Source organism: Strigops habroptila, chromosome 1 (assembly GCF_004027225.2).
Source record: "Strigops habroptila isolate Jane chromosome 1, bStrHab1.2.pri, whole genome shotgun sequence".
Taxonomy (NCBI): Eukaryota; Metazoa; Chordata; class Aves; order Psittaciformes; family Psittacidae; genus Strigops; species Strigops habroptila.
This window is the reverse complement of record NC_044277.2, coordinates 96991827-97012727: the sequence shown is the minus strand read 5'-3', so window position 1 is coordinate 97012727 and position 20901 is coordinate 96991827. Positions and strand designations below refer to the sequence as shown.

Here is a 20901-nt window from a genome sequence, read left to right as displayed (position 1 = left end):
AGGAAGGAGAAGCAGGCGTTGGGAAGGGTGAAGCTCTTTATGGAGGTAACAAACACGCAAAATCACCCACATACAGCAGCACGGTAGAAAAGAAATGGGGTGTCCCCCCCACCTCCCAGGGGAGCTGGCACCTGGGACCCCCACCCAGCCAGGGGAGGGGCTGGGAGGGAGCAGGGGGAGGGGGCATGGGGGGCCCCCCTTGGGGTCCCCATGCCTGGTCCCAGAGGGTCCTGCCCCTCCACCAGCACCATGGTCCCGTGTCCGTGGGGGGGCTCCATGCGCTCGGGGGCAGCCCCAGGGTTAGCCCCAGCTGCGCCATGGGGCTGGTGGGGCCACTCCAGCACCCCACAACCGGGCTGGTGTTGGGTTAAAAACCTAATAAATACAGGGGCAAGGGGAATGGGAGGCTGCATTTCCGGGGTGCTGGCATCTCGCTCCTCACCTCGCGTGCCCCCCCCTGCCGTGGGGGGCTGTCCCCTCCCCACCACTGCTGGGAGCGTGCCGGGAGCTGGGTGCTGCCCCCCACTCAGCGTGGGGCTGGGTGGGCGTCTGGAGTCCTTATGGGGGGCAGAAGTCTGTGAAGTAGGGGTGCTGGAGAGCCTCCTCTGCTGATATCCGCTGCACTGGGTTGCACTTCAACAGGTTCTGGGGGAAGGAGGTGAGGCTGGGAGGTGAACCATGGGCCCCACAGCCCCCCCAGAGAGCTGTGGGGCTGCAGGGGCAGAGGGCAGCACCCCAAGAAGCCAAAGCCCCCGTGGTGCAGGCTCACCTGCAGCAGGTCCCGGCCGGTCGCGTTCAGCTTGGGCACCACGTTGACCAGGGAGGTGGTGGCCGGGTACATGGGGTATGGCTGGGGATGGAGAGGTGAGCATCAGACCCCCATCCCTGGCCCCGAGCCCCCCCAACCTGCCCCTGCCTCACCTTGTAGTCTGGCAGCTTGGCCATGGCCGGCCACTGCTCCTCTGTGGGGGTTCCCAGCAGCGTGGGGACAGCAGCGGTCAAGGGCCACTGCTGCGGCCAGTGTGAGAGTCAGCCATCCCCAGCCCCCCCCCCAACTCGGGCAGAGCCCCCTCAATTCCCTGCCCAGGAGAGGGGCTGCCCCCTCCTGTGGCACTGTAAGGATATCGGAAAATCCTTTTCAGCTGGTCATCCACGTCGTTCCCCGGGAACAGGGGCCGCCCCGCATTGGCCAGCTCTAGGAACCAGAGAGGAGATGGGCCCCGAGGCCCCACGGCCCCAGCAGCCCCCTGTGCCGCAGCCCCCCTGCGCCGGCACTACCTGCGAAGATGCAGCCGGCTGACCACATATCGATGGAGGTGGAGTAGAGCTTGGCGCCAAAGAGCACGTCTGGGGGCCGATACCACAGCGTGACGACCTGCGCGGAGGGGTGGGGAGATGGTCAGCCGGCTGTGGGATGGAACCGAGCCCCCCGGCCAGGAGAAGGCAGTGGGTAGACCTCCCAGCTCACCTCTGCCGAGTAACAGCGCACGGGGATGCCGAAGGCTCGGGCCAGGCCAAAGTCAGCCAGTTTGAGCTCCCCATTCTGCAGTGAAAGCGCCATGTCAACAGGACAGCGAAGGAGATGGCAGAGGGGACACCCTGTCCTGCTGCCCACCCTTCAGCGGCTGCTGCTCCTTCACCCCTTCCCATTGACCAGAAACACAAGGGACAGACAGTGGCAAGCGGCAGATGGACAGCCAGCCGCCTGCACCTCACACAGACACACAGCCCCGGCGCTCACCCTGTTTATGAGCAGGTTCTGGGGTTTGAGGTCTCGGTGCAGGACATTGCGGCTGTGGCAGAACGCAAGGCCCTTCAGCAGCTGGTACATGAACGACTGTGGAAAAGAGCACGGGCCTGAGCGGGACACATCAGCTCTGTGATGCCCGTTCTTGTGGTGATGCCGCAGCCAGCACAGGACAAGCACCATGTCCCTGAGGGCTTCCAGAGCCCCCCTGGACACACCTTGACGATCTCTGGGTCCAGGTCCCCATTGCAACTGTCAAAATACTTCTTCAGGTCCTGAAGAAAGCGAGCAGAGCCATGTTGGGGAGTGGCAGGGACCAGGAACAGCGACCCCAACCTGGCCTTGGCACTGCTGCGGCACCAGCACCCACCTGGTCGCAGAACTCGAAGACCAGGGTGAGCTTCTTATCACTGTGCAGGACGTCATGGAGCCTGCGAGGGGAAGGGGGACCATGAAGCCCCAAACTGGAGGGGGGACTGAGCCCAGGCAGCAAGGGCAGGACCAGAGAGGGGGAAGGATGCGGGACCGGAGCAGGGGAAGCAGCCCCCCCCACCCTCACAGCCCCTGTCACCTGACGATGTTCTTGTGCTTGAGCTCCTTGAGCAGGCAGATCTCCCGCAGCGCCGAGCTGGGCACTCCCTGCCGAGAGAGGGGAGTGATGGGGGAGAACCGGATTCGGTATCAGCTCCGGGCGCCGGTCCCCGATCCCCTCACCTCGTCGTCATCGTCCAGCCGCACCCGCTTCAGCGCCACGATCTCGTGCGTCTCCCGGTTCTTGGCCTTGAACACGGTCCCGTAGGTGCCTGCGGGCGGACGGGTCATTGCCACGCCAGCCACCGGCACCGGGCTCCCGGCTCCCGGCTCCCGCACCCCCGCCCGGGGCCCCCGCCCGGGACCCCCGCCCGGCCCCGCCGCACCTTCCCCGATCTTCTCCAGCTTCTCGTATTTCTGCATCGCGCCGCGATCCGCTCCGGCCCCGCCGCTCCGGCTCCGGCCCCGCTCCCGGCCCCGGCCCCAGCTCCGGCCCCGGTCCCGGCCCCGCCGCCGCCACACCTCCCGGCAGCCCCCGCGGCAGCCCCGCCTCTTCCGCCACACCTCCCGGCATCCCCTGCGCCCGCCGCGCCCCCTCCGCCACACCTCCCGGTGCTGGCCACGCCCCCGCCACACCTTCTCCCCCAACCCCCCCGCGCCCGCCGTGGTTCCGGGTTCGATCCCCGGGTCCGCCCGTTCTCCCGCCCCGGGGCACTGCGGAACGGGGCCCGGCCTCGACGGGGTCCCCCGTGGGGCCCGAGGAGAGACGGTGACCACGCCTGCCAGAGACGGCGCCGGAGCAGGGACCGGTGCCGACCCAGCCGGTGCCGCCCCGCCCCGGCGCACTCCCGCTGCCGCTTCTCCCGGCGGGGCCGCGCAGATCCGCCCGGCCCGACGGGACTCTCCGGTAAGCGGTGGGAGAAGGAGCAGGAGCGGGAGGTGGCGGGGCTGGTTCGGTTCGGTCTGGTCCCGGTGCTGCCCGTCCGGTGCCGCCCGTGTCCCGTTCCCCGCTCCCGGCGCGCCTCCGAGCCCCTGCCCGTCGGTCCCGTTCCGTCCCGTGCGGGCACGGCCCGACCGGCTGCGGGAGCCCCGGTCCCGCCCCCAATCCCATCCCGGGATGGGACCCTGGGGCGCTGCACAGGCCCGACGGCTCCTCCCGGGGCCCAAGTACCGGCGCGGCCGCAGCCCCGTTTCCCCCGCTGCCACCTCGGGTATCCCGACGGGCTCAGCCTGGGATTGGGGGGGCCAGGGGACTCGGTGATGCCCGTTCCTGGGTCCCCCAGCTCATGTGGCAGGGGAGGAAGCAGCACCCCTGACTACTGGCACCCTCCTGGGACTTCTGGACACCCCTGGGACCCCCTCACCCTGGGACCTGCCAACCTGCTGGACCCACGGTCCCCTGTCCGGTGCGTCGCACCTCGGCCTCACCCTGCCACTGCACCCACCAGCTGCACCACTGGGGCTGGACCCGCACATGAGGCTGTGCCAGACCCAGCTCTTGTGCTTCAGCCCTTGGCATCTCTTTATTTCCTAGTGGGTACCGGCGCGACACCAGGCAGCTCCATGCCCTTCCCTTCCGGCTCCTGAGTCCGGCAGCAACCTTCGGCAGGTGAGATACATGGGGCTGGGAGCACCCCATCGCTGGCCGCAGCCATCCATCCCACACCACCAGCTCCCTCCAAGCACAGGGAGCATCCTGTGGCTCTGCCCCATCCAGGCGTGTCCCCATGGATGTCGCAGAGCTGTCACCGAGGGTTGGCGCCCGCCGGCACGGTGCTTGCCGGGACCCGCCATGTGCCGTGCGGGGTGGTGAGTAGCGCTGCCCGCTTGCGAAACGCTGCCAGGGGTTGAGCAACGCCGGGCACAGGTCCAGCCCCTGCTGGTTTCCCGCTTCCGCGCTGGTGCGGGCTCCCATGGCTCCGGAGCGGGGACCGCGCTGCCCCGAGTCCATGGGGAGGGGGCAGCAGAGCTAAGGGACACCAGGAGCGCCCATGGCAGCCCCTGACTCGCTTGGTGCAGGCAGGGACACGGGCAGAGCTGGTCCCCAGGGCCAGACGGGGCCGTCCCACACATCTGCTTGGAGACACCCCTGTGGTCTCTGATCCGGTGTCAGGACACGGGATTGCTCCTGGAGGGAATTGTGTTGGCGGCTCGCTGGTGGTCCCAGGGCTGCGGGGAGGGGTTAGTGCCCTGCCCTCCCCTCCCCCGCTATGCAGTGGCTCTGTGCACGGACTGCAGGGTCCCACTGTGGGATCCGTGGGGTGTCATGCCTTTCAGGGTCACTGCACCGCTTCAAGCGCCTGCCAGGAGCGTGGGATGTGATTGCCCTAACAACCCTCCTGGCACCGATATCCGCACTGCACCGTGGGCAGCCCTTCTGTCCGGGCATCCACGGGGACCGGGGGCCAGGAGCTGGGCTGGCCCTGAGCCCGGGCAGGGGCTGTGCTGGGTGGCCTTTGCCCTGTGCCCCTCGCTGCTCCCCACCCCGGGTGCTGCGTCCTGCCTGGCCTCATGCCCCCCAGGGACGCTGCTGTGGGTGTCTGCAGGTGAAGGTGTATGGTGGGGTCGGCTCCGAGGGATCCCCGCACTGGTGAGGGACACCCCACATCTCGCTGCCTCTCCCTGCCCTGCTGTGCCCCGTGCTGCTGCAGTGAGAGCTGCGGAGTGGGCTCAGGGCTCCCAGGAATGGGATGGAGGTGGCCCCCCGATGACCCCCTGCCCGGGGACACCAGCCCGGCCGGTGGAAGGGAGGGGGCCGTGGGAGCTGCTGCTTGGCCGGGTCCCCGTGCCAGGCTGTGGGGTTGGGGGGGGGTCTGGCTGCCATCCCCGGCGCAGCCCCCGCAAGCGCACCCCTATCATTAGAGGGGACGGGTGGCCGCAGGGACCGGGCTGGCTGCCTGAGGATGCCGCGCTGGGGCTTGCCAGGGGCGCCGGGGCCGGCTGGGGGAGGATGGGCTGCCCCCAGCTCCTCCTCACTCTCTGCCCCACATCCTCCTGCCCCACAGCCCTCGCGTGTGGCACTGCCCTTGAGGGACACTGAGCATAGTGTTGTGCAGGCGAAGCCCTCATGCCCGCTCCTGCACCCGTGGAGCTGTGGTCTGCATCTCCCCTATGTCCCCCCGTGGCTGGCTGCTCCACGGGGCAGGAGCGCGGCCTCTCCGCTGGCGCTTGGCCATTCCGGGCTGCCGGCGCTCGCCGCTGGCTGCCCCCGTGCCCAGCGGGAGCCGCGGTGCAGAGGTGTGGCTGCCCGAGGAGCCGTTCCCGGACTTGGCACGGCCGCTCTGTTTGGATAGAGTGGCCTGGTGCAGGCTTGCCGAAACAAAGACTCAGCGCTGCTGCCGCTGCCGAGTTTTTTTTTCTCCTGCGCCGGTACAAAAGCTCCCGGCAGCGGCGGGCGCCCGGCAGCTCTCGTCGCAGTAGGGCAGAGAACGGCTGCGCACTGCCCCACACCAGGCTGCACGGGGTGGCCCACGGGAGAGAGGGTCGCGCTGGACGAGAGCCCCGCATCAGTCTCTGCTGGGGCAGGTCCCCATCCCGGGGACACGGGCCCGGCAGCCTCCGTGGGAAGGCGGCGGCAGCGGGAAGGCAGCTGGAGCCGCAGCCTTGCCGGGCCGGCGGGTGATGGGGTGAGTGGGGCAGAGCTGCCTGCCCATGCCGGGGCCGGTGGGGAACAGGGAATGGTGCATCCAGGCTCACACCTCCCCGGCAGCTGCGGTGGGTGAGTGCACAGCCCGCAGCCCTTCCATGGGTGGTGGTGTGGGGCTGCATCCAGCTCACCCCACAGCCAGGGCCCCCACAGCAGCCAGCAGGACCCACGGGTCAGTGCCGGTGGGTGCCTGGGGTGACACATGCAGCCCGGTACCGTGGCACAGGGGCACCAGACCCTCGTGAGAGGCAGCTGTGCCTGCCCCTTCCCAGGGCTGGGATGGAGATAGTGGTGGGGACACCCGCCAGGAGCCTCACACGGGCGGTCCTGTGCCGTCCTGGGTGTTGGTGCCACATAGAATCATAGAATGGTTTAGGTTGGAAAGGACCATAAGATCATCTAGTTCCAACCCTCCTGCCATGGACAGGGACACACGGTGGGTCTGATGCTGCACAGGGGGTCCTGGCCTCTCCAGGGTTGGGCAGAGGGGTCACGATGGGGCTGTCAGCCATCAGGGAGCCCTGGACTGGGGTGGCCATGCCTGCCCTGGCTGTCACCTCCCTCCCCACGCTGGTGGCACTGGTGTGGGTGTGGGTATGGAGCTGCGCAGCGCCGTGATTCATCTCCCAGATCCGGCGGTTTCGAGGTCATGGTGTGGGGATGAGGAAGGATATTTTTGGTGGTGGCTTCTAAAGTTACAGTGTCTAGAAAACCTCTGCCGGGGTGGGAGCTGTGCCGTGGGCAGCCGTGTCCCAGCCCAGCTCCATCCCACAGTGGTGATCATGGGGTGTGGGACCTCAGCTCCCGCTATGGGGTGGGCACCCAGGACGTGCTCGGGGCAGCAGGGTCTCCTGGGGGTGTCCCAGAGCAGCCAGGTGAGCCGGGCAGGAGGGAGTGTGAGCAGCTGGACTACGCCATGTGGACCCCCTGGAGCACCCCACATTTGGCAGCCTCAGGCATGGGGCATGGGTGCTGCCCAAGAAGTGAGGGGCTGCAGGGGTTCTGGGTGATCTCTGCAACTCTGTCCTCAGGAGTGAGCAGGGGAGCCGGGGCACACTGATGCTCCCGCCCCCCAGCACTGAGGACCATTTTGGGATGCAGGGAGCTGGGGCTCGTGCTCTGTCCGTGCAGGTGGGGATCCAGTGCATGGCCACCATGGGTGCTGGCAGTGCTGGCCAGAACTGCCCAGTGGTGCAGGGAGCATGGCATAGCTCCCTGCACCCAATGGGGCACCACTGGGGAGCAGATGCTGTGCAGCCCCGGGGCAGTGCCAGTGCTTGGGTGGCTCTGCCAGGGCTGGCTTGTGGCTCCCACGCCTGGGATGTGAGCACCCCAAGGAGCAGTGGGGTGAGTGTGGCTATGCCAGACCAGGGATAGGACAAGGGGGAATGGCTTTAAACTGACAGAGGGGAGATGTAGATGAGATCCGAGGAAGAAGTTCTTCCCTGTGAGGGTGGTGAGGCCCTGGCACAGGTTGCCCAGAGAAGCTGTGGCTGCCCCATCCCTGGCAGTGTTCAAGGCCAGGTTGGATGGGGCTTGGAGCAACCTGGTCTAGTGGAAGGTGTCCCTGCCCATGGCAGGGGTTGGAACTGGATGATCCTTAAGGTCCCTTCCCTTCCAGTCCAAGCCATTCTAAGATTCTATGATTCTCCAGCAGAACAGTGGGGCAGGTGTGGGGGTGCAGAGCCCCCCTGGGGGAGCTGGCCCCATCTGGTACTGGGCTGCAAGGCCAGGGTTCCTGGCTCCCCCCTTCCATGGGGCCAGGGCACAGTCTCGCCATGCCGGGCAGGCTGAGGAGCGCGGGACACGTCCACCCGGCGTGATGGGCACAGCCTGACCCCCACCAGGCTCACCCTTGTGCAATGTCACCTGGAAACTGGCCACAAGCAGTTCCTGGGGGATGGCTGACAGCGAGAGGGCCAGTGAGGGACACGGCATGTTCTCTGTCACCGCAGTGTCACCCGGCCATGCGTGGACAGGGGGTGGCAAATGTGGCTCTGGCTTCTGGCCAGATGTGGTGCGGTGGTCACTGTCAGCCTCCTGCTGTTGGCACAAATGTGCATGGCACATTGTGTGTGTGCGAGATCCCATGTCTGGACCTGCTCCCGTCACTGCCATCCCCAGCCAAGGTGACATGGGGTGACAAGGCGCGGTGCTGCCCATGGCAGCAGGGTTCCTGTGGCACCAGCACGGGGCAGCAGGCTCCAGCTGGCGCCTGCACCCCTCGCGGGATTTGGGGTCCGTGCCGTGGAGGGGGATGCCCAGTGCGGACAGGCTGCCCGGGAATTGCTTCACTTCCCACCTTGCTCAACCCGCTGGCAGCCCGGGTTCCCCTCCCAGCCCATGCGATGCCGGTGGTGGGCCCCGGCGCGGGAGGGTGCCGGGGGCATGCGAGCCCCGTGGGGCAGCCCCCATAGCGGTGTGGGTCGTAAGGCCGGGCCCTCTAATCGCCTCAGCGGATCAGGCAGGCAGGCCAGGGCCGGTCCCAGGAATGCGACTCCGGCACCGGTGGGAGCCGCCGAGCCGGCTGGCGCACAGGCGCTGATCGGAGCCAGCCGGTAATTAGCGGCGCGGCGTTGGCAGCCCGTGGAGGTATCCGCGGACCTGCCCCGCTTATCGGAGCGGCCTGTTCCCTCGCACAAGGGGCCATTGTGCTCCGCCGCCGGCCCGCGGAGGCCGCGCTCGGGGCGCGGTGTGGCGGGACGGGCGCCGCCGCTGACACCTCAGTCCACCCGCCGGCACGGCCCCGTGCGGACAGCCCCGACCCTCCCGCCCCATGGCTGCGCCTGGAGCTGTTGGGGTGGCGGCACCGCAGTCGTCCCGGGCACCGACATGCGGTTTACGGGACCTGTCCCGCCGCCGCCCCCATCCCAGGGAACACAAACACGGCGGGGCAGGCGGGCACTGACCCAGCGCGGGGCCGGGGCAGCCGCGGGAGCTCCCGGTGCGGGCTGACTCCAGGCTCCTCTCCGCAGGGCTGGCGTGAGCCGCTGCGCCGTTCCCGGCCGGCTGCCCAGCCGTGCCTGCGGGGTGACTCAGCCACCACCGCCACCATGGAAAGCAGAAGTTGTCCATCCCCCCCGCCCCGGGTGCCCGTCACCCTTTCCAGCAGGGTCAGGCCACAGGCTCCCAGGCGCTGTGTGCCCCCTGCACCGTCCTGCCGGGACCCACAGTGGCACTGGGGGTGTTGGGCTGGTGGGGCCTTGGGGGTCAGCGGGCTGGGACCCCCCCTTTTTGGGTGATGGGCCAGCACCCAGATTCCCCATACTGAGAGATGGTGAGAGTGTGGCTTGGGGCTGCTTCCCAGCTTGGTGTTCTCAGAGAACAATCCCAAGTGTGTTCCTGGGGCTCTAATCCCTGTGAGCTGCCAACGGGATTAAACCCAAAAGCTGCTTAAAGCCAGGAGCAATGAGTGCCTTCCCATGCCGGAGCCCTGGCACTTGCCAGCCATGGTGGTCCAGGGTTGGGTTGGATGATGGGAGCACCATCCTGTGAGAAGCTTGGCACAGGAGTGATGCTGGTAAGACTCCCATGGCGGGGCCAGGATGGCATGAAGGCTCCGGCTGTGTCCAATGCTACTGACCCTCCCCATAGGCTCTGCCCCCCAGTCCGGTGCTCCAGAGCCCCCCAATTCCCAATGACTGCTCTCACTGGCACCAGGGAGCCGTTGCTGGTCCCAGTCTTCAGGTTCTTAGGTCTGGGGGGGGGGACACAGCCGACGGAGTGCCCTGTGCAGGGAGGGGACCCCACAGCACCCACCTTGAATCACCCAGCACAGGCAGTTTGGGGGTCCCAGCTCCATTTGGGAAGGGGGAGTGGAGGCACTGGTTTATTCCCCCCAACTTCCAGTGCATTAGGTGCACTGGTGAGAGTGGAGCTGTGCCACATCAACTCCCTGCTACCCTTGCCATGGTGAGGGGCACGGCACTTTGGTGTGCAAATGGGGTGTGGGGGGGTCCCCGTTCTGAGTAAGGGGGGGAATTTCGGCTGCCAGCTCCGGCTTGGCGGGTGCTCTGGGAGAGTGGCGTGGCAGGTCAGCTAATCTGCGCTCGCTCGGCTGGAATGTGGATGTGCTGGCTCTGGATGGGGAGCGGGGATTAGGGAGCAGCTGGAGTCTGGTAGCACTGCACATAGGAAAAGGGATGATCCAGGGCTGTGGCCAGGCTCGAGGAGCTGCGGACTCGGCGGATGCCGAGTCCGCAGCTCCTCGAGCCTGGCCACAGCCATTGTGCCCATGGGGGACAGCATGGCAGAAGGGGTGCTGGTGACAAGGATGGTGATGGTGAGCCACCCATGTGAGACGCAGTCATCCGTCACCACCCTCCTCAGTCCCTACCATCACGTGGGGCCACCTCCTGCAGCAATAAACCCAGCACACCAGTGCCGGAGGGGTCAGCCTGGTGCCCAGGGAGCTGCCGAGGGGCAAGTGTGGGGCGAAGATGGCCAGTGGGCAGGTGTGGGGGGCCAGGATGGGGGTGCTGGGGTCTGTGGCAGGGTCAATTGTGGATGCTGCCCCCCCGGGTCTGGCTCTTTGCCTGTACCCTGCGGGGCTGGGCTCATGCCTGGGGTCCTGCTGGGGACGCCGGGCCCCCTCCTGCTATCCCGGCTCCGCTCCCCTCCTGGCGTTTGTCTTGGCCTCTGCTCTCCTGCTCCTGCCATCAGCCAAGACAAACCAGCCTGGGGCCAGCCCAATGCTTTCCTCCGGGCAGACCTCGGTGCAGCGGTGGCACTCGGGTGAAGCAGCCTCTCGGAGCATCCCCGGCTGTGCCCCTGAGCATCCGTCTCTGCCCACAGGTTATGCTGCCCCGAGAGCATCCCCTGAGCCCCCGCGAGAAGGAGAAGGGCTAAGCCGGCTCCCCGGGGCACCACGCCAGCATCATGACCCACTCCCAGGTATCCTCTGAGATCCACCACATCGTCTCCTCCGCCTTCCAGAGCGTAAGTGCTGCGGGCAGCAGGCATGGCCACATGGCTGCTGGGGGAGGAACTTGCGGGGCCTGCACCCCTGCTGCTGCCCGGCTGGGCAAGGGGTGCCATGGCACGGCCCTCCCACCATGCTGTGCTGTGGGGTGCTGCCCCATTGCATGGCCGTGCACAGCAGCCACCCTAGGGTAGGCTCAGCCAATGGTGGGTGCCCTTGATGGAGCACAGCTCTGCTGGTGCCGTGCACGGTGCCATGTGCGTGGTGCCATGGTGCCAGCACTGCAGTGTGGGTCCGTGGGGCTTCCTGGAGCAGAGTTAATGATTAACCCTTTGCGTTGCGCTGCGCGACTGCCCGGTGCCGTTGGGCAAGTCCCCATTGCCACGCACGTGACCGGCAATGGGACCTGTGGCCCCTTCCTTGCGGCTCCGCCACCCATGGATTTCCTCCTGGACTCCCGGGTAAGCCGCGGCCTCGTCTGGGCTGCCCGGCTGGCACATCCCTCATCCAGAAACACACATTCCCACCTTTCCCAGGGCTGAAGCTGGGCCTGGGTGTCCCGCGGGCGAGGGAGTATGCTGGGAACATGGGGCATTGCCCCGGGATGGGGAGCTGGCCTTGGAGGAGCTCGGTAAACCAGGCTGGGGATGAGGTGGCGCCGGGTGTCACTGCAGGCACTGCTCTGGAGGAGCCAGGCCATAGGGGAGGCAGGGAGGTGCGGCGAGGTCACGGTGGGGAGTTCAAGGTCATTTTGGGGATGGCGGGATCCTGGGGCTGGGGCATGGGGGCAGGGAGGTTTGGGGTGTGTGGGGGGCTGCCTCACCGGGGCTGGAGGATGGGGACTGGTGGGTTTGTGGGGTGCAGCGCAGTGGGCCATGGGGTGTCGGGAGCGGGTTGCAGGGGTTAGTGGAAGGACATGGCAGGAGCATGGTGTGACACTGCCATCGCCACACATCAGCCTCACACTGTGGGGTTATGGGTGTGAAGGGACCACACAGGTCTGCCTGTTCCCTGTCACTCCACCGTGTACCCCATCCTGGGCTGGGGGCTTTGGGGTCACCACATGGTGGGAAGGGGACGAGGATGTGACACTTGGGCCAGGATGTGCCGGGGTATGGGGGGCTGTGGGGCTGTCCCCAGGGGGGGTGGCACCCCCACCGCTGCTGCCTGAGGGTGTCCCCAGCAGGGGATGGTACACGGGGCACCCCCATCCACACCCCGGCCACCACTGGGTGGCACCGTCCTCCCCGTCCCACTTCTCCCGGTGTCCCCAGCCCCATGTCCCCCCACCCGGGGGTCTGGGACCTACCTGGTCCCGGGGGTCACAGAGGTGCCGGGCAGGGGGTGTCCCCCGTGGTTGAGCACTGCGGGCAGGTCTGAGGGACCGGGAGGGGGGTCGGCAGCGCAGCCCCAGCAGGGGCCAGGCAGGGTGGGAGGACAACGCTCCCGCCTTTACGGGGGTGCTTTACCGGGAGGGGGTGGCCGTACGTTACCGGGGGGCTGCCGACCCGACTCATACAGCCCCGCCGGGGGGGGTGCAGTGCGCACCGGAGAGGGGGTCACGGTGCGGCCACGAGCAGGTCTGGTGTGGTGCGTTCCCGTGCGATACCGGGTGTGTGTGGGGTGTGTCAATGCATTCCGGGGGGGGGGTGCGTTCTCGGTGGGGTTAATGCATTCCCGGGGAGCCGGTGCAGTGCCGGGGGGCATGGTGCATTGCCTGGCGGGGGGCGGGACGGAGCCGGGCCGGGAGACCGTGCATTGCTGAGGGGGGTCAGAGCAGTGCCGGGAGGGGAGGGGGTGTGCGATGCATTCCCGGAGGGACCGGAGCTCGGCGGGGGGGGTCGGTGCGTTCCCGGGGGCCCGTGCATCACCGGAGGAGGTGCGGCTGTGCGTGCCGGGGGCCGTGCATTGACGGGGGGTCTGTTCGCTCCCGGGGGGCCGGAGCTCGGCCGGGGGGGTCGGTCCGTTCCCGGGCCCGGCGCCGGTACTGCGGGCGCAGCCGGTGCCCTCTGCGGGCCGCTGTCACCTTGAGGCGGGCGCGGGGCGGCTCCGTCAATATTTGGCGAGGCCGGAGAAGGAGCCGCCGCCCCCCGTCTCCCCCCACCCCGCCGCCCCCATCCCCGGCCGGGCCGGGCCGCGCCGTCCCGATAAAGCGCTGCGGGAGCTGCGGCGGGAGCGCGGCTCCGCCATGACTCAGGTAGGGACGGGCGGGGACGCGCTGCCCCCCCGCGCACATCCCATCCCCCTGCACATCCCATCCCCCTGCACCCCATCCCGCTGCACCCCTCATCCCCGCACCTCGGCACTCCCGCACCCCCTGTACCATCGGCACCCCCCTCCTCCCAGCCCGGGAGTCCCCGCCTTGCGCCCCAACACCCATAGCTGGGGCGCACCAGCAGCACCCAGAAGCTCTGGGATGGAGGTACAGCACCGGGGCACGGGAAGTGCAGGGTCTGGGTTATGAGGTGGGGGCACAGCACTAAGGGTGCTGGGGGTGCATAGGGGTGCACAGCAGCACGGTATAGTGCTGGGGGTGCATGGAACCAGGGCATGGCACTGGGGTGCTGGGTCCAGGCTGACTGGGGAGTGCAGCATTAGGGTGCCGGGGCACATGTGGGGGAATGTGTCACCAAGGATGCCGGTCGGGGAGCTGGTCACTGGGGTGCTAGGATACTTTTTGGGAGACCACAGCACTGGAGTGTAGTGCTGAGGCCAGGGGGTGCTCTGGGCAGGGGCACAATGGGTTGCACATCCTTTGGGTGCAGGGCCATTGGGGACCCTGGAGAGACACTGTCCGTGGCGCCTGTTGTGCAGGACTGCGTGATCAGCATGCACTGGGTGCTGGTGGCGTGATGGGCAGCGGTGCTGGGTGCCCGCTCAGCCCTGTGCCATCCCACAGCCTGAGCAGGAGGCGCTGGGCGCCGGCTCGCCCGTGTTCGGGGAGGAAGAGGAGGAGAAGGACCTGAACAAGGCGCTGGGTGTGGAGCGCTTCGAGGAGATCCTGAGCGACACGCATCCTCGCAACGCAGAGGAGGCCGGGCGCAGCTATGGCGAGGAGGACTTCGAGTGTGAGTGGGGCCGGGGCAGTGGGCAAGCAGTGGGCAGGCAGCGGGCAGGGCACCGACCCCACGCTGTCCCCCACAGACCACCGCCAGTCATCCCACCACATCCACCACCCGCTGTCCACGCACCTACCCCCCGACACCCGCCGCAAGAAGGGGGTGCCGAAAAAGGGCAAGAAGAAGCACCCCCGAGCCTCTGTCCCTGGCGAGACCCCCACCATCGAGGAGGCTGAAGAGGATGAGGACGAGGCGTGTGACACGGAGACTGAGCGGTCGGCAGAGGAGCTCCTGCAACCTGGCCCACCCGAGGCAGTGCAGGTGAGGCCAGGGCTGGGTGTGGGGGGCAGCTCTGGGGCTTTTTGGTGCACAACCAAGGTGCCAGAGCCGGTGGTGCCTGTGGCCAGGGGTCACGGCTCTACAGCAGCCGGTTCCTCCCATGCCCCGTCTCAGTTCTTCCTGCAGGAAGATGAGGTGACCGAACACCGGGCAGAGGATCCGGTGCCCCCCCCAGTGCTGCCTGGTTCCCCCCCGGAGCCCCGTGGGTCCACATCCCCCAGGGAAGCTCAGGCAGGCAGGTGAGTGGGGTTGGGCGGCACTAGGGCTCACCTGAGGCTTGGGGGGCTGGCAGCCCCCTCTGACTGCCCCACGGTGGGACTGGGGGACACAGTCGGGGCTCAGCTCTGAGGTGGGCGCCTGCCTCGCAGCCCCAGTGCGGAGGAGGGAGGAGTGGTGGAGGGAGCGGCTGCCACCGCCGAGGCCGGCTCCCCGGGTCGCCCCGTTCCCAAGTCGCAGCCGGGGCACCGCAGCTACAACCTGCACGAGCGGCGGCGGATCGGCAGCATGACGGGCGCGGAGCAGGACCAGTACCAGAAGATGCCGACAGACGAGTCGGAGGCCCAGACACTGGCCTCGGCTGACCTGGACTACATGAAGAGTGAGTGGGGGGCACCCCATGCCCCAGGGACCACCCTGGCAGTGGCTGTTGGCTGGAGCCGAGCCATGTGCTCCATGGGCTTGGGCAGTGCTGGGACACCCTGTTGCTGCAGCAGAGCTGGGCTGCGCACAGGCTCTGGCCCCACTCCAGGTTCTGGGTACAGCCGCAGGGGACCCATTGCCAGGGTGCCGGGCATGGAAAGGCCTGCATCTACGTGGAGCATGGCCAGGAGCCAGTGCCAGGTGGCTCGAGCTGCAGGCAGTGGTGGTGCCTCCCCTGGGTGCTCACCAGCCCCTGGTGATTTGCAGCTCTGGGACTTCCAGGACTCAGAGCTCCCTGGGGAGTGGAGCCCCGTGCCCATGGGCACACACAACCCTTGGCACAGGGATCTCAGGTGACCCGGGTGCAAGGAGCGGCCTCAGCTCCTGCTTGTCACCACTGACACCAGAGAAGCAGCAACTGGGTGACCCCCCCCTGTGCCACAGCCCTCACCAGTGCCCATCCTGCTGCCTCATGGACCCTGGAGCTGCAATGGTCCTTGTCTGGCCTTGGTCCCTCTGCTCCGAGCTGCCCTGGGCCGGCTGCCAGCCTGTGGCTCCCTATGCCTAGGCTCAGTGACCTCTCCATGCTGGGACTTGGAGCGCACAGCTCACCATCACCATCCTCCCTGTCCCTGACAGGTCACCGCTTCGAGGATGTGCCGGGGGTGCGCCGGCACCTCGTCCGGAAGAGTGCCAAGGCACAAGTGGTCCATGTCAGCAAGGACCACAAGGAGCTCATGACACGGCACCGCAAGCAGGACCGGCAGCCCCATGAGGTGCGGGGAGCCAGTGGGAGATGTCGGGCAGGGTAGGGGGACCTTGCACAACGTGGTACGAGAATGGGGAGCAGCTGGGTGGGTGCATCTCACCTGGGGGGGTTCTAACCAACCCAACCGTGCTGGCAGGTATTTGTGGAGCTGAACGAGCTGGTGGTGGACAAGAACCAGGAGCTGCAGTGGAAGGAGACAGCGCGCTGGATCAAGTTTGAGGAGGACGTGGAGGAGGAGACGGACCGCTGGGGCAAGCCGCACGTGGCCTCCCTGTCCTTCCGCAGCCTCCTGGAACTGCGCAAGACCTTGTCCCACGGTAGGGAGGCAGGGGCAGCCCTACAGACCCCGAGGGGGTGCAGGGGTCCTGGCTGTGCTTGTCTCAGCGCTCCCTCCCGTGCCCAGGGGCCGTGCTCCTTGACCTGGACCAGAAGACGCTGCCGGGGGTGGCTCACCAAGTAGTGGAGCAGATGGTCATCACCGACCAGATCCGGGCCGAGGACCGTGCCAATGTGCTGCGGGCACTGCTGCTCAAGCACAGGTGAATGTAGGGGCCAGCAACCCACAGCCCCCCATCTGCTTGCTCTGCTCCCTGCAGCTGTGGGGCCCACGCTGTCCCCAGATCACTGGCAGGGATGGCTGTGCCGGAGCCACCCCAGACAGCCCTGGCTTTGTCCCACAGCCACCCAAGCGATGAGAAGGACTTCTCCTTCCCCCGAAACATCTCTGCGGGCAGCCTGGGCTCCCTGCTTGTGCACCACCACAGCACCAACCACGTAGCTGAGGGTAGTGAGCCGGCCGTCACTGATCCGCTCATTGCTGGCCATGCCGTGGAGCACGACACACGGGTTGATGTGGAGCGGGAGGTGAGCCTGGCTCCTGTGGCTGTGCCACATCATCCCCATCCCTCTGCCTGTGCCTTCCTCCCTGCCTGCATCACCCGTCATCCTCGGGAGGGGCCCTGACCCCAGCCACGCTGTTCCTTTGTCCCTGCAGAGGGAGGTTCTCACCCCCACACCCCCGGCCGGCATCACTCGCTCCAAGTCCAAACACGAGCTGAAGCTGCTGGAGAAGATCCCGGACAATGCTGAGGCCACAGTGGTGCTTGTGGGTATGGAGGGGTGGCACAGGGCGGGCAGGGTGGGCAGGGGTTGAGGACCACGTGCCGAGCTCCCACCATGACCCCCTGTGCCCCACAGGCTGCGTGGAGTTCCTGGACCAGCCCACCATGGCCTTCGTGCGGCTGCAGGAGGCAGTGGAGCTGGACTCGGTGCTGGAGGTGCCCGTGCCTGTGCGGTTCCTCTTTGTGCTGCTGGGGCCCAGCAGCACCCACATGGACTACCATGAGATCGGGCGCTCCATCTCCACCCTCATGTCTGACAAGGTGAGAGCCACATCCCCACTGGGGCCACAGGGCTCGGGGGCCTGCAGCGTCCCTGAGCAGGCACCCTGACCCCGCTGTCCCCCCACCAGCAATTCCACGAGGCCGCATACCTGGCCGATGACCGCCATGACCTCCTCAACGCCATCAACGAGTTCCTGGACTGCAGCGTGGTGCTGCCGCCCTCCGAGGTGCAGGGTGAGGAGCTGCTGCGCAGCGTCGCCCACTTCCAGCGCGAGATGCTGAAGAAGAGGGAGGAGCAGGAGCGAAGGCTGCTGCTGGAGCCGAAGTCCCCAGAGGAGAAAGGTGCCGGTGGCGCGTAACCGGGGCAGGGTGAGGGCACCAGCTGACAGGATCTCACTGTCCATCTGTCTGTCCACGGGGCGCAGCGCTGCTAAAGCTGAAGGTGGTGGAGGGTGACGGCGAGGAGGAGGATGACGACCCCCTGCGGCGCACAGGCCGACCCTTTGGGGGGCTGATCCGGGACGTGCAGCGGCGGTACCCCAAGTACCTGAGCGACTTCAGGGATGCGCTGGACCCCCAGTGCATTGCAGCCGTCATCTTCATCTACTTCGCTGCACTGTCACCAGCCATTACCTTTGGAGGGCTGCTGGGTGAGTGCTGGGGGTGTGGGTGCCGTGTCCTGCCCCATCAGTGCTGCAGGAGGGAGGGCAAAGGGCCCTGTCCCGCTGGATGTGCCTGAGCCTGTCCTGCCCGCAGGGGAGAAGACGCAGGACCTAATCGGGGTGTCTGAGCTGATCATCTCCACGTCGCTGCAGGGCGTGCTCTTCTGCCTGCTGGGCGCCCAGCCCCTGCTCATCATTGGCTTCTCAGGGCCTCTGCTCGTCTTTGAGGAGGCTTTCTTCACGGTGAGCCCTGGGGCCTGGAGCAGGATGGGGGAACATTCCCGGGTGCTGTGGGGCAGACATCACCCCCCAGCCCTGCTGCTCCTCCTGCTGCCCAGGGCTCTGCCCCAGCCCTGTGGCCATCCCTCCTGCTGATGTGTCTGTCTGTACCTGTCCCTCTATCTGCATGGCGCTGGCAGTTCTGCACCTCCAATGAGCTGGAGTACCTGGTGGGGCGCGTCTGGATCGGCTTCTGGCTCATCCTCATCGTGCTGGTCATGGTGGCCTTCGAGGGCAGCTTCCTGGTGCGCTTCGTCTCTCGCTTCACCCAGGAGATCTTCGCCTTCCTCATCTCCCTCATCTTCATCTACGAGACCTTCTCCAAGCTGGCCAAGGTGAGCCTGCACTGCCAGGGCCAGGGTGTCTGTGGGGTTGGGGCTGGCAGGACCAGCCTGAGCCTTGCCTTGCCACAGATCTTCCAGGAGCATCCCCTGCACAGCTGCGTGCAGGCGAACGGCTCAGAGGCGGATGCATGGAGGAACAGCAGCACGGCCCTAGCCAACAGCACCGCGAGCCGCGCTGCAGCCAAGGTGACAGGGCAGCCCAACACGGCGCTGCTCTCGCTGGTGCTCATGGCCGGCACCTTCTTCATTGCCTTCTTCCTGCGCAAGTTCAAGAACAGCCGGTTCTTCCCCGGACGGGTGCGTGGGGCAGGTGGGACAGCGGCACGGGTGCTGCTCGGGCCCTGGGGTGAGCCCAGCTTTGGGGCCAGCGCTGAGCCGGGGCGGGCTGCGCAGTGCAGCTGGGGCTGGGCTGATGCTGCTCTTTCCCCAGATCCGACGGCTCATCGGGGACTTCGGGGTGCCCATTGCCATCCTGGTGATGGTGCTGGTGGACTACAGCATCCAGGACACCTACACACAGGTCAGCACCCAGCACCCCCTGCCCGGGGAGCAAGAGCCCCCCACCCTGCACCCTCCTGCAGGGCCCTGGCCCCATTTGCCTGCTGCATCCTGGGTACAGGTCAGCAGCTCCCAGCACACGTGGCACCATCTGTCTCCACCATGGCTGCTGTGGCTCTTGGCCACGGCTGGCTCTGGCATCTCGCTTTTCGTAGAATTGTAGAATCAGAGTGGTTTGTGTTGGAAGGGATCTTGAAGCTCATCCAGTTCCAACCCCCTGCCATGGGCAGGGACACCTTCCACTAGAGCAGGTTGCTCCAAGCCCCTGTGTCCAACCTGGCCTTGAACACTGCCAGGGATGGGGCAGCCACAGCTTCTCTGGGCAACCTGTGCCAGCACCTCACCACCCTCACAGGGAAGAACTTCTGCCTCAGATCTCATCTAAATCTCCCCTCTGTCAGTTTAAGGCCATTCCCCCTTGTCCTATCCCTGCCTACCCTTGTCAAAAGCCCCTCTCCAGCTTTCTTGGGGCCCCTTTAGGCACTGGGAGCTGCTCTAAGGTGTCCCCAGAGCCTTCTCTTCTCCAGGCTGAACATTCCTGGAGAGCCCAGCTCTCTCAGCCTGTCTTCCTCTCCCCACTTTGGCGGGAGCCCTTTGAGCCTGGCTGCAGTGGGTCCCAGTGCCTCCATGTCTCATCCCATGCCCCCAGCGGGGAGCTGGGGAGGAGCCACGGGGCAGGGACAGAGCTTGTCCTCTCACCCCAGCATTTCTCGCCCCCTCCTGCAGAAGCTGAGCGTGCCCAGCGGGCTCTCGGTGACGGCCCCAGACAAGCGGGGCTGGGTGATCAACCCCCTGGGTGAGCAGAGCGACTTCCCTGTCTGGATGATGGTGGCCAGTGGCCTCCCTGCCATCCTCGTCTTCATCCTCATCTTCATGGAGACCCAGATCACCACGTGAGCACAGTGGGGGTGGGCTGGGGGCCCAGCAGGGCAGCGCGGGACACGAGTGGGGCAGGGTGTGCCATGTCAAGCTGTGCCATGCTGTGCCGGGCTGAGCCATGCCAAGCTTTGCTGTGCTGTGCCAAGCCCTGTCAAGCCATGCCGACGGTCTGCCCTTGTGCCCAGGCTGATCATCAGCAAGAAGGAGCGGATGCTGCAGAAGGGCTCCGGGTTCCACCTCGACCTCCTGCTCATTGTGGCCATGGGTGGCTTCTTCGCACTGTTTGGGCTGCCGTGGCTCGCCGCGGCCACGGTGCGCTCTGTCACGCACGCTAACGCCCTCACTGTCATGAGCAAGGCTGTGGCGCCTGGGGACAAGCCCAAGATCCAGGAGGTGAAGGAGCAGCGGGTCACCGGGCTGCTGGTGGCTGTGCTCGTGGGTAAGCCCATCCCTGACTGCTGTGGGTCCCCTGCCAGCCCTGCTCTGTCCTGCGTGGCCATGGGGGTTTCCAAGCAGCTGTGGGCAGCTGTGGTGGTGCAGGGAGCAGCATGGGGAGGGGTGGAGTGCCCTGAGCCCTGTCTAATTTTTGTGGCCATCCTGTCCCACATGGGCACCAGTGACGCAGGACCCTCCCCAAGCATGGCCATGGCGGGTACGAGGCAGTGAGCTAGGCAGCACAGCTGACCCTGCTCTGTCACAGGCCTGTCCATTGTCATTGGGGACCTGCTGCGGCAGATCCCGCTGGCCGTGCTTTTCGGGATCTTCCTCTACATGGGTATCACCTCCCTCAATGGCATCCAGTTCTACGAGCGCCTGCAGCTGCTGTTGATGCCCCCCAAGCACCACCCTGATGTCAGCTATGTCAAAAAGGTCAGGGGGACCTGTGGGTGGGGAGCTGTGCTGGGGTTGGAGGGGGATGCAGGGGTCTGACTTGGCACTGACGGCTGTCCCCATGAAGGTACGCACGCTGCGCATGCACCTCTTCACTGGGCTGCAGCTGGCGTGCCTGGCCGTGCTCTGGGCTGTCATGTCCACCGTGGCCTCCCTGGCCTTCCCCTTCATCCTCATCCTCACGGTGCCGCTCCGCATGTGCCTGCTCAGCCGCATCTTCACTGACCGGGAGATGAAGTGTGTAAGTACCCGCTCTGTGTCCTGCGCTGTATCCCTCATCCCCACGGATGCTCC

General features: G+C 66.8%; 2 protein-coding genes across 5 annotated transcripts in view; one reads left to right on the top strand and one right to left on the bottom strand.

The window, feature by feature from the left end:
• Positions 1-18: 18 nt before the first annotated feature.
• Positions 19-2820, bottom strand: CDK5 (cyclin dependent kinase 5). The gene is made up of 12 exons (XM_030492748.1): positions 2665-2820; positions 2462-2550; positions 2319-2386; positions 2118-2178; positions 1966-2022; positions 1742-1837; positions 1469-1543; positions 1279-1375; positions 1126-1195; positions 922-982; positions 770-850; positions 19-645 (listed from the first exon to the last, which is right to left on the bottom strand). Exons 1-12 carry the CDS (start codon positions 2699-2701, stop codon positions 559-561), a joined length of 879 nt encoding a protein of 292 aa, XP_030348608.1. The 5' UTR covers positions 2702-2820; the 3' UTR covers positions 19-558.
• Positions 2821-2936: 116 nt separating this feature from the next.
• SLC4A2 (solute carrier family 4 member 2) overlaps positions 2937-20901 on the top strand; it is an 18779-nt gene continuing 814 nt past the window's right edge. Inside the window, exons 1-23 of one of the 4 annotated variants that reach the window (XM_030492642.2) lie at positions 2937-3185; positions 3813-3887; positions 10719-10862; positions 13745-13913; positions 13990-14225; positions 14358-14482; positions 14612-14841; positions 15522-15658; positions 15788-15968; positions 16055-16190; positions 16332-16515; positions 16646-16760; positions 16849-17033; positions 17123-17336; positions 17420-17644; positions 17751-17899; positions 18076-18270; positions 18349-18576; positions 18710-18799; positions 19564-19730; positions 19902-20155; positions 20417-20586; positions 20675-20848. In XM_030492642.2, the coding sequence (XP_030348502.1) occupies positions 10803-10862; positions 13745-13913; positions 13990-14225; positions 14358-14482; positions 14612-14841; positions 15522-15658; positions 15788-15968; positions 16055-16190; positions 16332-16515; positions 16646-16760; positions 16849-17033; positions 17123-17336; positions 17420-17644; positions 17751-17899; positions 18076-18270; positions 18349-18576; positions 18710-18799; positions 19564-19730; positions 19902-20155; positions 20417-20586; positions 20675-20848 (3624 nt within the window). In that variant the 5' untranslated portion in view covers positions 2937-3185; positions 3813-3887; positions 10719-10802. Of the gene's footprint in view, positions 3186-3812; positions 3888-10718; positions 10863-11151; positions 11307-12136; positions 13043-13253; positions 13268-13744; positions 13914-13989; positions 14226-14357; positions 14483-14611; positions 14842-15521; positions 15659-15787; positions 15969-16054; positions 16191-16331; positions 16516-16645; positions 16761-16848; positions 17034-17122; positions 17337-17419; positions 17645-17750; positions 17900-18075; positions 18271-18348; positions 18577-18709; positions 18800-19563; positions 19731-19901; positions 20156-20416; positions 20587-20674; positions 20849-20901 lie in introns of those variants that run through there. The other 3 variants (XM_030492633.1, XM_030492648.2, XM_030492654.2) reach the window with 3 other exon arrangements.

Bases quoted from the DNA above. Each gene is read 5' to 3' on its own strand.
- CDK5 (XM_030492748.1), bottom strand. From the start codon at position 2,701: ATGCAGAAATACGAGAAGCTGGAGAAGATCGGGGAAG. The intron at 2,179-2,318 runs GTGACAGGGGCT...TTCCCCTCGCAG, and splicing joins AAGCACAAGAACATCGTCAG to GCTCCATGACGTCCTGCACA. The intron at 646-769 runs GTGAGCCTGCAC...TCCTTCCCCCAG, and splicing joins CCGGCCGGGACCTGCTGCAG to AACCTGTTGAAGTGCAACCC.